This window comes from Apis laboriosa, unplaced genomic scaffold (genome assembly GCF_014066325.1).
Source record: "Apis laboriosa isolate Shangri-la unplaced genomic scaffold, ASM1406632v1 scaffold26_cov146, whole genome shotgun sequence".
Taxonomy (NCBI): domain Eukaryota; kingdom Metazoa; phylum Arthropoda; class Insecta; order Hymenoptera; family Apidae; genus Apis; species Apis laboriosa.
The window spans coordinates 4,490,942-4,507,803 of record NW_025222592.1 but is presented as its reverse complement, the minus strand read 5'-3'; the positions used below and the strand labels follow the sequence as shown (position 1 = coordinate 4,507,803).

At 46.8% G+C, this 16,862-nt stretch overlaps 1 protein-coding gene across 1 annotated transcript; it reads left to right on the top strand.

Annotated features, from left to right (window-relative positions):
• The first annotated feature begins 703 nt into the window (after nt 1-703).
• LOC122713861 (homeobox protein Hmx) lies at nt 704-15,869 on the top strand. Its single transcript, XM_043934669.1, has 3 exons — nt 704-1,290; nt 11,416-11,762; nt 15,022-15,869. Exons 1-3 carry the CDS (start codon nt 704-706, stop codon nt 15,867-15,869), a joined length of 1,782 nt encoding a protein of 593 aa, XP_043790604.1.
• Nucleotides 15,870-16,862: the final 993 nt, after the last annotated feature.

Genomic DNA, 16,862 nt, shown 5'->3' with positions numbered 1-16,862 from the left:
AGAGAGGAGAAGACACGGCTACGTGTCAGGGTGGTGGGCGGTGGTGATAGGAGGAGGAGGAGTATACACACACACACGCACGCACGCACACTTGTGCGCTGCCAGAGAGACACTCGCACGCAACGTGACACACACACACACACACACGCGCACACGCACATACGCGCGCGCGCGCGTAGAAATAAAGACAGAAAAGGTGGTGGTGGATGAGAGAGGCGGTTGAAGGACGAGAGGGAGGCTCCGAAAGAGGGTGGCTCTCGAAAGGGTGAGCCCTCCAAGTGTCTCGTCTCCTCGTCATCCTGTCGTCCAGGGTATCGCTTACGAATGTCGCCGCGCGACCGACCGATCCGCCACGACGTCCGCCTGCCGTCGGAGGCGACGCGACGTGCCCGCTAGCCAACGCAACCGTGTGCACCACACGACCACCATCCGCGCCGCGCCAAAAACATCCACGCTTGATATGCGACGCGAGCCGCGCTTCGAGCCGCTCCGCGTGTCGGATAGACTGTGTCGCCCAGCCGTCGCACCGTCGTCGTCGACGGTCGTGCCGCCCTTCTGACGGGACGGGCCCCCAGTGCAACGGGACCACGCCGCTTTCGTGCTCGGGACAAGAGGTGACCGCTCTTGTATCATTGTGGACACGCAACTCGACACAGCCTCGTCCGAGGAGCGTCGCGCCCGCGGTTCCTTCGACTCGTCAATGATGTCCGGCGAAACGGAGATCGAGGTGTCGGTCGTTTCCGAGGAGGATCTGGAGTTGGAGGGCTCGAGGAGCAGCTCCACGCCGGCCGAGCTTCTCCTTCGGGAGGAGAAGAACGGGAAATCCGGTTGCGGGTTGAACAACCACCACCCGTTCAGCTTCGACGTGGGCAAACCCGCCTTGAGGCCCGCCTGCAACCCCCAGTACACGTCCTTCAGCATATCCAGCATCCTTGGAAGGCCCGAGTCGCCGCCGATCGACTCGACGTCCACCGTCTCGGCCGAGAGGCAATCGTCGGACGTGGACAGGGGCTCGCCGTTACCCCACAACGCGCAAAACACGCAGAGGATCGACGACAGCCCGGCGAGGGGTGGCCTCTCGTCTCCGACGTCCTTGAGGTTCTCGGCCAGCCAGAGGGGCACCTCGACCCTCGGCCACGCGGTCGAGAACAGGAGCAACGCGAGCGGCATGGGGATCGGATGCGCTACCAGCACCACGAGCCCTGCGTCCACTTTCTCGCCGCCCACCGACGCCGCAGCTAACCCTTTGCTCGGCCATCAAGCGTCGGCCGACTTGGCGATGTTGTCGAGGTATGTACGTTTTCTCTCCTTCTCTCTCTCTCCCTCTCTCTCTCTCTCTGTATCGATCCGCTTTTCACGGTGTATACACCGTTTGATGGAACTTCGAACGGGAATATTGTGCGGTTGCGGCGTGCGATAGTTTCTGGTGTACCAATCTCACCCCCTCCCCACCCCCGTGCTCCACTGAACTCGTTGCCGCTCGTGGTTTGATCGGCGCTTTACGATTTCGCATCGTGTTGTTTGCGGTGCCGAGTTAATGCTCGTCGAATCCATCCGGTTTCCGGTCGAATCGATACACGATTGGAGAAGTTTGGACGGAAAGGGAGGAGGGGATTTTTCTAAATCGCGTAAATTTTAAGAATCGTGGTTATTATTAAGACTCGAATGTATATGGTAAATATTCGAGATACACGCGCGTTCCATCGATTTGTTTACCACAGGATTTTGTATCTTTGGGTTGGTATCCCAATATTCGTCGAATCGTCGAAGCGATGATATCCATTGATCGATTCAACACTACGCTATGAATGTTTACTAATAAGGAATTAGCGCGCGCCATCAATTTTATATCGATGTCGACCACGCGATAACTATTTCATCCGCGGCACACGAATTAACGATCGATCGGCAACGATCAATCGACACGTGTTCAACTTTATCTCTCTCTCTCCAATCTCTCTTCTACGATTATTATTTTCCCGAAAGAGAGAGGGGGGGATGTAGAAATCTCCGGATATTTCTCTACCATTCTCCCTTATTTTCCCCAAACTTCGTCACTCGGATCAAACGTCAACAACCGATCGGGAGGGAAAGAGGACAGAATCAAAGGCGCCTCTCGAATAATAATAACACCATCGAAAATAAGCGTTCTCGAATATCCAACTGTCTCTTGTGTGCCCGGCTACGATGCAGCAGAATGCGATGAGCGAGAAGACACCTCCTCTTCCTCCTCCAAATATTATTCCCCCGATCCAAAATTAGAAGGGGATACGGATGGACAGAGGTTCGAGGAAATCGGATTTTCGCCTCGATTATATTATATATTCCGTGCATATCTTGCGCGTTTTCTCTTAGGAGTGATAAAGCAGAGGAGTGATAAAGAATAGGTAGTGGAGAGGACGCGTGGCTGGCTGCCTCGGATTATATTATGTGGGAATGGACCGAGGGGGTCCGTAATGGGCCTATTAGGCTGTCTCATTTAATAACAACCGTAGCAACAACCACCCTCTTACATTACTTACGTTACTTAGGGCCGTTACCGGCCTCTCTATATCGGATATATCTCGGCGAGGAACTCGAGCCGCGCCACAAGGGGCTGCCGAGGGAGGGTTCGAGATGATTTTATCAGATTTACACCCCCCCCTCTCCCCATTCCCCCTCTTCCGATTGACGGCACCCCACTGTATATATAACCGGGTGGCTGCCTTGCTTACTCGCTCTTCTCGCCGGTTCGATGCCTCCAATTGCTTGTTTTCCACCCGTTTACCATTTGATTAAGTTCCACTCCTGTGCGACGGTGCACTCGGGACGCGAGTGCCTTTCCACTTCGGGAGGGAGGGAAAAGATTATTCGAATGGAGATCATCCTCGCCGTCGAGGGTGTATCTCCTCCTCCAAATCGGATTTTAATTTTATCTTCTTTTTTAAGTAGAAGCGGAATTTAAAATTTTCGAAAAACTCTCTCTCTCTCTCTCATAAAATACGTACATATTATATAGAATTTTTATGGAAAATACTTTCCAAATACTTGAAGCTTAAACCCGATCGAGATGAGAAATTCTCTTTTTTATGCCAGTCCATGTAAATCGCCCCCTCTAAATAATTCGAGAAATCCTCGAGAAATCCTCCCGTCGCGCGCCGAGTGAAAAGATCGCCGTTCCGATTCGAGGGGATCGTGTGTCGCGAAAAGGAAAGTAGAGGAGGGAATCGATTAAGGCAACGGGTGCATAATGCATCAGCGGATGAAACGGCGGCGCGCGTGGGCCGAGTCGAGGAGCCTCCGTCGAAGTAAGGAACGCCGTCCCGTGAGGAAGGGACCACCGCCGTCTCCCCTGCGTCGTCGTCTCCTCGCGTTTCGCCCACCCCGACGAGCGTCTTCCGCGCGCGGAGGAAGCGAGCAACACACGGGCGCACGAGCTGTGTACACGCTCCTGGTTTGATTTATTATTAAATCGTTGCCTACGGCATCCACGAGCCAGGTCTTGGCCTCGCCAAGGTCGGCTAAGTAGACGAAAAGCTCGCAATCTTCCCCGACCACCCCCCCGTGTCTCGCCGCTTAACGCGCCCTTCCCGTCCCCTCCCCCGCCGCTGAACTGATACGGTAATAGCATTTCACCGGGGTGGAAGAGATTTCAGCAGAAAGGATTCCCGTGTAGAATATTACCTGAATTAGACGCTCTCCGCGAATTTATCTCGCCTCGCCACCTTTTATACACGCATACACACACACACACACACACACGTACGTGCGTTCCAAAATTCGTTTCAAAAGGGAAGTTAACTTTTCCAATCGTTACAAAACGTTTTTCGTTTTCGGGGGAGGGGAAAAAATTATATTATCGTATCTTCTATCCTCGAAACATCTTCGATTCGCGCTCCATTTTACGGGAAGAATAAGAATAAGAAAAGATTCTTCGAAGTAAAAGTTTAAAAAGTAACGGCTGAGCAAACTCCTCCTCGCGACAATAATATCGTATTAAAATTGATATTCGTGAGAAAGTCGTAGCTTTTGAGATCGTTCTCCCCATAAATTAATCGGAGGGAGGGTAGAACGTAGAGATCCTCCCGTCTTTATCATATCCAACATTTTCCCTCTCGCTCCGATCTAATTAACACGCCGCGCGACGTGTTTATCCCGGTGACAAGTGTAACGGCGTTCCGTTTAAAAAAAAAAAAAAAAAAAAGAAAAGAAAAGAAATACGGGGGAACAAAAAGAGCGGGGGAACAAGAAGAGAAATCTCGCGCGGACATACGCCATTGAAATAACCGGAGGATGCAGGAAACGTCGTAAGGATATATCTGCGCGTGTATATATATATATAAATATATATTTTTATATCTGTTTCTCTCCTCAGATCCTCTATACTCCCTTTTCGCAACGGTGCAAAACGGTGGCGCGGGCCCCACTGTTTTGCAAGGAGGGGGAGCAACAATATTCAGTAACGTAACCGCAGGCACATGACGTCTATGCGCAAAAGATCTGGCCGGGATAATCCGCGACAGAGTCGGCCTCGTTAATTACAGCGCCGATGAATGATTCGTTAATTAGCGTGGGATCGCGCTCCAAGTTTCAAAGGAAGGTACGATAAAGCCCATTGTGTATGATCGCCCGTTCGAGGGCGATATGGATGTTCAACGTCGGAAACAAATGTGGAATGAACGGTAGCTGGGAATAGACCGCGAATAATAATCGCGTCGAAACACAGTTTCTCTCTCTCTCTTACTTTTTCTCTTTGCGCTTTCTTTCCTTTTTTCACCTCTTTCTCTTCTCCCTCCCGGTTCCTCCTCCTCCTCCTCCTCCTCCTCCTTCTCTGTGTGTACGTGTGTCGTTTTTCGTGACTCGTGTTTCTCTCTCTCTCTCTCTCTCTCTCTCTCTCTCCGTTTTTCACTCTTTTCCTTCCTCGAGCTCGTCCCCTTTTATTCTCTCGTTGACGGTGATGACGCCTCCGTTCTCTCGTCGAGATCGAAAATCCTGAAAACGGGTGGAACAAGGACTTTGATATATTTATATCCGGCTCTCTTTCTCTCTTTCTCCCGTTTCTTTTACTTTGTGGAAGGATCGATCGGAAATTTATATTTTTTTCAAGACATCGCGGTAATTTTTATGTTTCATCGATCGTGAATTTGGAGAATGTATGACTCGATCCGATATCCCTCGTTAACTCTAATTCTCACGAATCGTAGAAATTCTCGCGAATTTCGAATAATCGAAGAATAAATTAAAAAGAAAGAAACGTAAATCAAACGCAACTTTGGTGGAAAATATTGCTCGCGTGGTTATGAATCGAATGAAACTCGAATATATTTTTAAAACTCGTGTGTATACACACACACACACATATATATATATATATACATTCCTTTCTAAAAATCTCCACTGTAACTTCTCTATTTTGCACGAGTTTTGTACACGAGAATATTAATCGCATAAGATGAATTTTCAATCAACAAAAAAAACAAACGGGAAAAAACGCTGTGGAGCTGTCGATTCCATTTCCACGTCCACGCGGGAAATTGATTTCGAAACACGCGGATAGTCGCGACCAGTCTAGTATAAAATGCTATTTAAACGATCGGTCTACCGGTTATTTATTCCGTTTGTACGCGGCAAATAAAACCAGTTGTTTAGAATCAAAAACAATTTTTTATTTTTCAATCCTATCCGGTTACTTCGCCCCCTGCCCCACCCTGGCGTCGTTACCTCCGTCGTCGTCGTCGTCGTCGTGGGAAAAATAATTTCCTTCGAATTTTCCATCGTTTGTTCAATTTATTCCACGAGAAAGCAAGAAAGAAAGATTCGTGCGTTCACGTGTTTCAAACGTGGTTTAAACCGTGCAACGGTTTTTAACGGAGGGGAGGGAAGAAATCTTGGAGTCGTCTCGCGTAATTAATTCCCTCCTCCTCCTCCTCCTCCCATGGCGAAGGGTTTAATCCGCGAGTGTATCCTGGTCTGGGTTTCTAAAGCCTGCAAGCGTCGCACTAAAGCAATTAAGTTGTTTCCTTGAAATCCAGTGAAATGAAGTTGTCTCCTGTGTAAGCACAAGCATAAATCCTCCACTTGGCCTGTAACAGGCAGCGAGCGGAACGAAGCCAAGTAGAGGATTTAACGGGGTACTTTGAAAGCCAATAACTCATTGTTGGGTCATCGTAATGACACTTTATAAGTCAGTACGTAACCGTGAACGCGAACCGTTAGAACGCGAATCGATAAAAACAGAACTCAGGTTTTCATCTTTCGCCAATAACAAGTTACACGCTCGTACACCTTGTTTCTTCAAGGTGTAGAAGATAACAAGAAGAACATCGAAGGGGGAAAATCGGGGGAATATAATTTTATCCCATCTTATTCCTCTTCTCTCTAAATATTCATTGGAAGTTTTAAAAGTTTTTTAAAATAAAAAAAAGAAACAGGTAACTGTAGATATTTAGTTAATGATTTGCAAAAATCGAAAAAAGAAATTGCCCTGGATATTGACTTACAAAGTACAATTTATATTCAACGTAACGTCAAAAACGAAAGTGAAACTGATATAAAAGTGGTACTAAATACCAGTCACGATACCCAATTACTCAGATTAACTAAAAAATTATTCCTTTAAACCATTAAAGAACGAAGGGCGATCAAAATTGGTATAATTTTATTCCTTCCCCTTCAACGCTCTCGCCACCGAATTAGCCACCAAAGCCTCGAAAGGGGCGAGAAAAAGAAAAAGAAGAAGAAGGAGAAGAAGAAGAAAACAAGAAAGGCGTCAACGATCGGTTTCCACGGGCGCAGCGCAGCCCTTAATTACCAAGGAAAGGCGGCGAAACCCTTGCGCCGCGGAAATCGGCGAAGTCTGGAGGCGATTGGCCGCCGCCATCGTGCGTAAATCGACTTCTCCTTCTTCTGTCCAACGCATCGAGCTACTACCACCCCTGGTGTAACGGTACACGACAAAAACGTATCGTGTTACGAGCGATCGTTAACCACGGCATAAAGAGTTTATATTCGAGAATGCCACTTACCAGGCGCACGTTTCGATCGACGAAAGCGGGAGCGTGGCCGGTAAAAAGGTAGAATAATGATCAATACGGGAAAAGGGATAATATATCCCCCCATTGAACTATGACTGTACAGAGTATGGGTGAAGTTTAACGGACAAATTGGTCGAGGATCCGCATTGAAAGAATCCGAGGCTTGACCGGATAGATATATATATATATATATACACAACTCGAATCGATATATACAGGGATGGTATCGCCATGGTATTTGATCAATGAGTATATTCATCGTCGCGCTCCGACAAAGCCGTCCTGTATCCGATTATGCGAAGATTGGGCGGCTCGTAATCAACGAGTTTCCCGTGGAACGGTGAGATGGGGGCCAATAAGATCGCCGTTGATCGATCAACGAACAAGGGGGGAAGAGATCAAGAGGGTGGAGGAAAACGAAGTGGACGATGAATGAGCGAAGGGAGAAAGGGAATGTCTCCCTTCTTGTTTGGAATTGGTGTTGGCGAAAGAGAGGGAGAATCGAAGGAGGAAGTCGAGGACCCTCGTGGAAATCGATCGAGCGAAGGAAGAAGCCGGAGGAGCAAGAGGAGTCGCGCCCCGTAGAAAGGAGAGAAGAAAGCCCTCTCTCCTCACGGCCATTCATCCAAGAGGCTGGCTACCCAACAGGAGTACGTAAGCCGCGCAAGAATTAGGCAGAAAAAGGTGGAGCACGAGCTCCTCGAACGAAGCGGAGAGTGTTTGGTGTTTATACCTGGCCTCCTTAGAAAACGGCCACCCTACCGGTGGATGCTTACAAACAGGCGGTTGTCAGATTTCTTTTATCTTTCCCCGGGCATCTGTACGCCCGATGCCCCCGGCAGATACCGCTCCTCCTTTGCGTTTTTCCTCTTTTCTTATCCCCGAAGACCAGCCACCCTCCTCTATCCGTTATCGATGCGAGAAAACTGGGATTGCGTGCTTTTTTTCCTTTCTTTCTTTCTTTCTTTCCTTTTCTTCTTCTTCTTCTTCTTCTTCTTCTTTTTCTTCTTCCGGTGACTCCTCGGAAAGGTGTGCCTGGTAATTATTTGTAAACGGCGAATCGAAATTCTTTTCTGGGGAATTTTTTCTCCGTTACATTGGTGGTGGAATTCTTCGGATTAGATTATCGATCGATCGTAGATTTGGAAAATTTTCCTTCTCTTTGATTCGATTATATCAAATCTTAAATACCGAATAGAAATTCGTCTATTTCAGAGGCTGTATTTATCGGAATCAATGGTGAAAACTGTGTGCCATAATTTTTGTTATAATTATTTTAATGTATCTTTAAAGTAGAATTTGTAAATTGAAAATCTACGACGATTCTAAACACTTGTTCAGTTATAACCAATTTACCAATCGTAAGACTTCGTGGACACGCTATTGTCCGTTTAATCCACACGATCTATAAATTAAAATGCATCAATCCGGTATTCGCAAAAAACTCGATGCAAAAAGACATCGATCTCGACTCCAAACGAACGAATCTGTGCACATCCGCTAATCGATCGAAGCGTGTCATCGAAACCAGTGTCCCTGAACAGCGCTCGACAACTTGGAACGATTAAGGAATCCCACCGCAAGCAGCTCGGACAAACTTCGATCGGCGAGGCGAATCGGCCTGGCGCGATCGTCGACAAGCACGAAAAAGGCAGGCTACTACGGAGAAGTGCATCGAGAGTCGATCAGGGAGGGAACGAGCGAAGGAACACGAGGGGAGCTGGTATGGCTTCCGAATCGGTGGGCTTCTCGCCTTACCGGCTCTCGACGATGTGTCCGAACCTACATTTCTTGATGACCAACTAAATCGCCGCCGCAAATCGCCGCTAGAGCGTTTCTCCATCCTCCACCCCTCCCTCTCTGTCCGCCTCTGTTTCGAGCGGAGAGCGTTCGCAGCTGCACTTAACGTTGATCAGGAATAACGATCGCGAGGCTGTTACACGCGACCCGGCAAAATGGCCGGTATAATTGAGAACTCTGGCTCGGGGGCAGAGGGAGCCGCCCTGGGGGTTGCTGAATATTGGCAGCCCTCTTCGCGCCGAGAAGAAATGCCGTTGTGTCGCTGCATTGTGGAAGGATTCATGTTGCATCGATGTCGGAATATTGCGAAAGGAGGTTAGATTTTTGGAGGTTAGGTTTTTGGAGATTAGGTTTTTGGGGGTTAGGTTTTTGAAGGTTAGGTTTTTGGAGGTTAGATTTTTAGAGGTTAGGTTTTTGGAGATTAGGTTTTTGGGGGTTAGGTTTTTGGAGGTTAGGTTTTTGGAGGTTAGGTTTTTGGAGGTTAGGTTTTTGGAGGTTAGGTTTGTTGAAAATTTTTTGGGGTACTAATTTGATAAGATATTAAAAGGCGATGATGGAAGGATGTATAGAAATAATGTAGATAATTTTCATAAAATTGATATTGGTCCTAATTTTGAATTAATTCTTATTTTAATGTATATTTTCGTCGAATATCAGCAGAGTCCGATGTGAAAATTCTTCGTTGGTTCTTAGAAATAATTTCGTATTCGTATCTTGAATTTAATATATTACAATCTTTCCAAAGTTTCTCTAATCGGATAGAAGTAGAGTAGAATTTAAGAGGCGGAACATTGTAAAGTCTAATCCCCTTGATCTATGAAACGGAGAGTGCTAATTGCAGTTCAGACGTTCGGATGGCGTCAAGGGCGGCGTCGAGTTGCGGCTCTCTCCAACAATTCTCTCGCAAGAAGCGAGAGTTCCAGTTGTTGCGTGTGCAACAATTTCCATTGAAAAGGGATCACGGTTGTGCCCGGGCCGAGATCACCGATTAGTAAAACGCGACCTCTCCGAGCTTCCATTTACAAGTATCCGGATTTGGGGATTTGGGCCCAGGTTTAGGTATCACCCCTCCATTCACCCTAATCTACAATTAAGAACCAACCTCTCAAGGAAACTACTCGACAAAGAGTATTATCTATCTACCATAAAAACTTTCGCCGTACAAATTAACCGAAATCGAAAATATTCCATTCCATTACCAATTTTCATCTCATCTCTCTGTTGATCGATCATTCTAATCGAACACGATCGATCCCGCACTCGGCCACCGAGCCAAGAATCGTCGACACAGGTATATACCTCTCAGAATCCATCCAGATCCCTCCCCTTCCCCCGGATAAGCGGATTTTCAATGTTAATAAGGAGCACCGAGCCGTCGAATATCATTGTTGTCGATCTCGCGTCGCCCTTAATAGGCGTAACTACTCTCGCGAAAGAGGGAAATATTCCTTTGAGCGAGTCTTTCCTCAACCGGGTGGATGTTCCTCGGCGGATGTTAATGGTTTCCGGAAGATGGCGGAGGATCGGCGCAGGGAGGGGGGGGGGGGAAAGGGGGTTGGAAAACTGTTGGCTCGCATTTTCTCGCGAGTGCGCCAACACAACCAAGGGGGAGAATGAGGCGAGGCGAGTTTCGCGGACCGGATAAATGGGTTTGGAAACGTTTTGCCGGTTTTTTCGGGGGCGAGATAAGAGGGGAGGGGAGGGGGAAGAAGACAGCGGGGCCAGGGTGAATCGCGCCCGACGCCTCGGACACGTTCCACGGACTGTGTAAAGCTCGCCTGTGCAACGCTCGCATTCAACGGCCGATGGAAACGCGGCCGCTGTGTTTTTAATCCAGCTGTTTTTCCTCTCCTCCTCTCTCTTTTTTTCTCCTCCTCTCTCTCTTTTTTTCTTCTTCCTCGTTTTTTTTCTTTTTTTTTCTTTTCTTTTTTTGTCTNTTTTGTCTTTTTTTTTTTTGTTTTTTTTTTTGTTATTTTTAGCGCTGTTTTATTTAGAGCGCGGCTTTAAACGGTGCTCGCAAACATTTTTTCGCTAACGGTTTCACTTTTACGCCGCCGCGCCCCGAAATGATGATCCGGGCAGAAGCTCGACTCTTGAAACGGCGACCGATCCGATCCCGGATGCTTCCGAACGTTTAATCGAAGCCTTCTCTCTTCTCCACCTTCATCGTTGCTCTTTAACCCCGTTCCTTGAATTTTTTCGCCGATGGATAAACATTCCTCGAAAATGTTTTTTTGGGGGAGGGAAGAGATTCGAGGATTTAGATCTTTAGAGTTTAGATCTTCTAGGATTTCGATATTTAGATCTTAGTCGTTTCGAGAAGTCGTTAATCGGTGATTTGATCGATTATTTGGCGTGTCGTTTGAGAAGTCGTCTGTTGTCGAACGATTGAATATTTATTCGAAATGAACAGACTAAGAATAATCCTAAAATCGGTGAAAAATTAAAAGGAATCCAACGCGTTTCCAACTTCCACCACGATTCACACAATCCAATCCAATAATTCCCCGAAAGATTGAACAACTCGTGAAAAGAATAAATAGAATAAAGATCTTTTTTTTTTTTTTTTTTTTTTGAAACGTGACGATTTTCGAATTTCCAGATTGGGCTTGATGTCGTCGCTGATCGCGGGCCGATATCCGGTCGGGATCGGTGTCGGCGGTGTGTTCTTCCCCTCGACGTTGCAGCACCTTCACCAACAGCAGCAGCACCAGCACCACTCGAGGCTTGCTGCCGCCTCGTCGGCGTTGAGCAACGCCGTCCAGGTAACCGGCCAATCGGACATCGTGGACGCCGACGGCATCCGCGGCGTCCTGCCCGGTGGCGCCGGTTGGCCGTTTCCATGGAGGCCGACGCACGGCCTGCAGACGCTGGAGCATCCGTCGCCGAGCGACGTGGTCGGCACCCTGAGCCGCGTCAGCCCCGCTTCCGCGTCCTTCCCGCAAAGGGGTGAGTCCGTGAGACGTGGATCTCTAACAATCCAAAAGAATCGAATTATAATAATTACAGAGTTTAACTATCGATTTTCGAAAACCGATCCGATCCGAAAACGGATATTATCTTTAGAATTTTTCCATTCTGAGAGTTGGTACGACTCTTAGAAATAATAGAAACAGAGATATTAAATTTTTCTCTGAAACTTGACTCGAATCTATTAACATATTGTATCAGATGTATCCAATAGATTGGTAAAATTTTTTAAACTGTGAGATCGGATTAATAATTAGGATATTGACCGTGTATAAAAAAAAGAATATCATCCGCTTAAAATTTTAAAGAATATTCCGTAGATATTTCACGTTAAATATCGAACGATTCGATTAGAAATGATTTGTTCTGTTAACTGCTCGCGTACATAAACAACCTATATATATATATTATAGGAGTATGATTATGCGTGAAATCGTTACGAGTTTGATCATAAATTTAGGCTAGTCGTGCGTAATACCGGCTTGTAAACATTCTCGTGGGGAACAACTCGTTGATTGAAAATCGTGCCACCGTTTCGGGCTGTTTCAGCTCGATTCAGCTATCTGTAAATAGAACCGTTCAATGAACGAGGACATCGAACGATGCGTCTATCGCTCCGCATCAATTCCAAATCGCGGAGAGATATCATGATCGATTGATTCCCGTAATTTCATGCTCCGTTCGTGATTCAATTTCAATTCGATCCTTCAAAAAAACACTCCTTCCTTCGTTACTCTCGAGGATTCTTTTTCTTCCACGATTCTTCTTCGATCGCTTTTAATTTTTAAAAAATCAAAACTCGCTCAACTTTTCCGATTGAAAGTTAAAAGATTAATATTCCGTGAGAAATAACGTTAGGTTTAGAACGGGGAACGGGAGCGAGAAACGCGTCTGGGAAGATGGGAATTCGTGAAAAAAAGAAATGGGAAGCGGAATAAAGAGAAAAGGGCAAGGCGAGGGCTCGTATGCGTTCTACGTAAGTATATAAACGCGAGCGTGGACGTCGTCGACGAGATACGGCTTCCACGGCTTCCACCACGACAAACCAACGTCGATCGTCTTACCCACCGATCGTTTTACTCCTGGCCACTTCGCCAAAATACTTGGCAGCCTGGTGGACTGACCGTTTGCACCTACGAGGCGAGACTCCCTCGATGATAATTCTCCTTCTCTCCTTAACTTCGATCTTAGACGTCATTAAGATTGTTAAAAATTATAAGGAGAATTTTGACGATCCATTTTTTTGACATTTTCGAAAGATACAGACGGTGAATCATTATAAATTTTAATCTACATCACCTTTCTATTTGTATATCTTTCCAAAAATTTGAAGAAACGAATTCATAAAGTTTCTTTATTGTTTATTCCTCCAGCATTTTGGAAACACGTAAAAAAGATTGGATCGAAGTTAAACTCTTCAAAATAATATCTCGCAATTGGAATTTTACACGATATAGTCATTGAAGCTTAACTTTGCTTCCTTTAATTCCTTACTGAAACATCCCTCTCAAATGTCTTCGTATCCCCGATAAAGTAATCGAAATTTACATCTGCGTACAAATAATTCTGCGTGAAAGGTGATTGCAATTTCCTACGAGAAAATCGTTCGAAAACGATAATTAAATTGGAGATAAAATAGATAACAATTAACGGAAGCGCGAAAACAAAGAGGTGAAGTTTTGCATGAAAGGCGCGAAGAACCGGCGGTGGTGGAAAACGACAAATATTTCATTACACGAGGATGGAAAACACGGCTACGTCGCGATATCTGAGGCAATTATATCAAAATGGATAAATAGAATATTAATTAGCCGACTATCAATCGACTAAATATTAAATGCAAACGGCCGGCCGAGATGAATTATCGAATTCACCGAGCGAGAAGAGAATTTATAGATAGCAATATTCCACGGTGATCGACAATGATACCGAAAAAGATATCATCCTCGTGTTTCTGTTTCCTCGTCGATCGACCAGGAAAACGCTTTAAAGGGACCAGTTAATTAACGCGTTTAGCATATTGCAAACGATTTTCCCCAACATTCAACGATCGGCCGAATAAATAGACCGATTTGTGAAAATCATACCGACTCGTCGCTTGTCGTAAATACACGTATAATTATCCAATCGAAATTATTCTTGTTGCAATACTTGTACATAACAATTTTTTGGATTTTTGAGAAATGTTGTTTCGAAGAACGATGATACTTTTAATTTTACAAAATTCGAATCGAAATTTTTTTTTATGTAATCAAGTATCAGTGAAAATTTTGCAGATGTTTATAGCAAATTTCTCTTTTTTCTTTTTTTTACAATTAAACAAAAAAGAAATTAAATCAAGTCAATCAACGAATCAAACTCATAGTCCGAAGAAAGGAAGTTAATATACGCTAATTATACTCATCGTACCATTGGCATCCTAATTAATTACGCTCTAATTTCATTTATCTCGTGCTTATTAAAAATTTGAATAGAACGTTTTCCTTTTTTCTCGTTAACAATCCCCCTCGATTCTTGTTCTTAAATTGACCGATTCGAGTCTTTCAAGATTTACGACGGCGACCGAGAGTTGCTTTCGATGCACGACGATTTATAACACGGGCTGTACACATTTGATAGTGCACATTGACGCAACGACAACGAACTACCGATCATCGCGACCACTCGAAGCATATGTTTCCATTACCACGTGCGCGGCAGCCTATCCGGAAAATCGGGGCGTTAATCGTTATCGATGACCGAGCTCGTGCATCGACCGACAACCGAGGTGTTATCTTATCCCACCAGTTACTTTGCATCGATTGTCGCCCGATTCCAGACGACTAGATACCCTTTTATAGCTTCTTTGCTTGGAGGAATCGATTCTCGATATGAACTGGCGATTCAAATATTATTAGAGTTTTCCATATATATGTTTAGGATAGGGATTTCTTAAATTCGCCACATGTCAAACTTTTGCATTACACAATCTAAAACGCGAAAAATATTATTTGAATCTTAATCCTTCGTGGAAAAAACAATTGAACTTGTATAAAATTAAACCTCCCCTCTCCCATCCCCGTCTCCCTCAAAATACTTAATCGATAAATCGAGCAAAACACTCCAAAGCTCGTAAAACGATATATATATATATACTTCGATCGAGAAATTTTCCTGCTTGAACTTCTCAAAGCGAAAAAAAAACAAAAACGAGAGCAATTTCAATTCTCAAGCGAGCGGTATCGTTTTCCCTTCGCAGACGACCTGGACGACGAGAACGGGGAGGAGCGTCTGCACCGGACACGGAGCCCGTCCACGGGCGACGAGGGACACGACGACCTCGGCGAGCAGGACGACTGCCCGGAGGCGGACGGCGAGGGTGAATCGACGAACTCGGCGGGCCTCCACGGCGGCGGGAGCGGCGGCACAGGGGCGGGGGGCGGCGGCGGAGGCGGCGGAGGCGGCGGAGGCGGGGGCCAGAACAGCGTGCAGGTCGGGGTGGACGGTCGGGACTCGAGCAGCATGAAACGGAAGAAGAAGACGAGGACGGTGTTCTCCCGTTCCCAGGTGTTCCAACTGGAGAGCACGTTCGACATGAAGCGTTACCTCTCCTCCTCGGAGCGGGCGGGCCTCGCCGCCTCGTTGCGGCTGACCGAGACCCAGGTGAAGATCTGGTTCCAGAATCGTCGTAACAAGTGGAAGAGGCAGCTTGCCGCCGAACTGGAGGCGGCGAACATGGCCCACGCCGCCCAGAGACTGGTCAGGGTGCCGATACTGTATCACGAGGCGTCGGCCGGGAGCGGAACGTCCGCGAGCGTCTCGGTCTCGGTGACCGCGCCGCCGGCCGCCGCTGCGCCAGCGTCGGTCGCCACGTCGGCGCTCTCCCACTCGGTCGGCGTAGGAGTCGGCGTCGGTGTCGGCGTCGGCACCTCCTGCCCCCCCACCACCGCACAGCCCATCTTCTACTCCCATCACCACCAGCACCACCATCATCATCCGGCTCACGTGCAGGCGCACACTCTCCTCCCCCACCAGGTGCACCCGCAACCCCCGCCGCCACCCCCGCCCCCGCCTAACGGCCAACCACCCCAATCCTCCTCGCAATAACACCGTCCGGCACACGAGACCGTCGGCCCAATGCAACCAACCAACGCCGACACCGCGATCTCCCTCTCGCGACTCGCCTCGATCGCCTTGTCCGGATAGGGAAGGACACCCTCGCTCGCGCCGCTCGATCATCCTCCACCGAATCCTCGATCGTGCCTGCTTTCTACTCATTCGTCGATACGATTCTTTCCTCTCCTTTCCTTTTCTTCCGTTTCTTCTGAGTGGAAACGCGTTCGTTCTGAGACGCGTGTTTGATCGTGGCAAAATGGGCGTAACAATGAGCGTAATACAACCACTCCGTGGTTTTCCATGTTTTTTGGAGAAACATTAAAGACGGGTTATCTTGGATAAAATTACGTAAGTCGAATTTGACTTTGACTTTGAGGCAAGGTTGGGTAAAATTGGGCAGAATTTTAGATTATCGAGCGATGAACGATTTGTGCTCATCCGTTTCACTCGCGAAAAAATTTGTGGAAAAGATATGATATGATTAATTCTGGAGAAACATTGAAAACAACCACAGAACTCCCCGATCTTATAAATTTTTCCTTAAAAAAATATATATATATTTTGAAAAGTCGAAGAAGAAGAAAGGAAGAAAGGAAGGATATTGGTGAAATTTAATAATGGTTTCAATCAAAATCGTAATCTGGCAAGCGCCAACCCGAAAAGCTTTCCAACCGAGCTTCCAATCGCAACGGGACTGGCTCGCAAAGTTTCGGCACGATCGATGGCCCCTCCCCCTCCCCCCCCTCCTCTCCCTCCGAGTCTCCGAGTTCCGAGCACGAAACGATCTCGTTTTATCCACGCTCGTCGCGCCACGTCTTTCAATCGCACGTTCCAAAACCACGTAATACAACAACAAGCCCTCCTCCTCTCCCCCCCTCGCGTATCCCATTCGAAAGGAATGGATGCATCGAAACGCGATGAAGGTGGAGGATTCTCGTCGCTCGTTGGCCGAGGGTCGGACACACACACACACATATATATATA

Excerpts from the sequence above, each read along its gene's own strand:
- LOC122713861 (XM_043934669.1), top strand. The coding sequence starts at position 704 with ATGTCCGGCGAAACGGAGATCGAGGTGTCGGTCGTTTCCGAGGAGGAT. Across the intron at positions 1,291-11,415 it reads GACTTGGCGATGTTGTCGAG|ATTGGGCTTGATGTCGTCGC; the intron begins GTATGTACGTTT and ends TCGAATTTCCAG. Across the intron at positions 11,763-15,021 it reads CGCGTCCTTCCCGCAAAGGG|ACGACCTGGACGACGAGAAC; the intron begins GTGAGTCCGTGA and ends TTCCCTTCGCAG.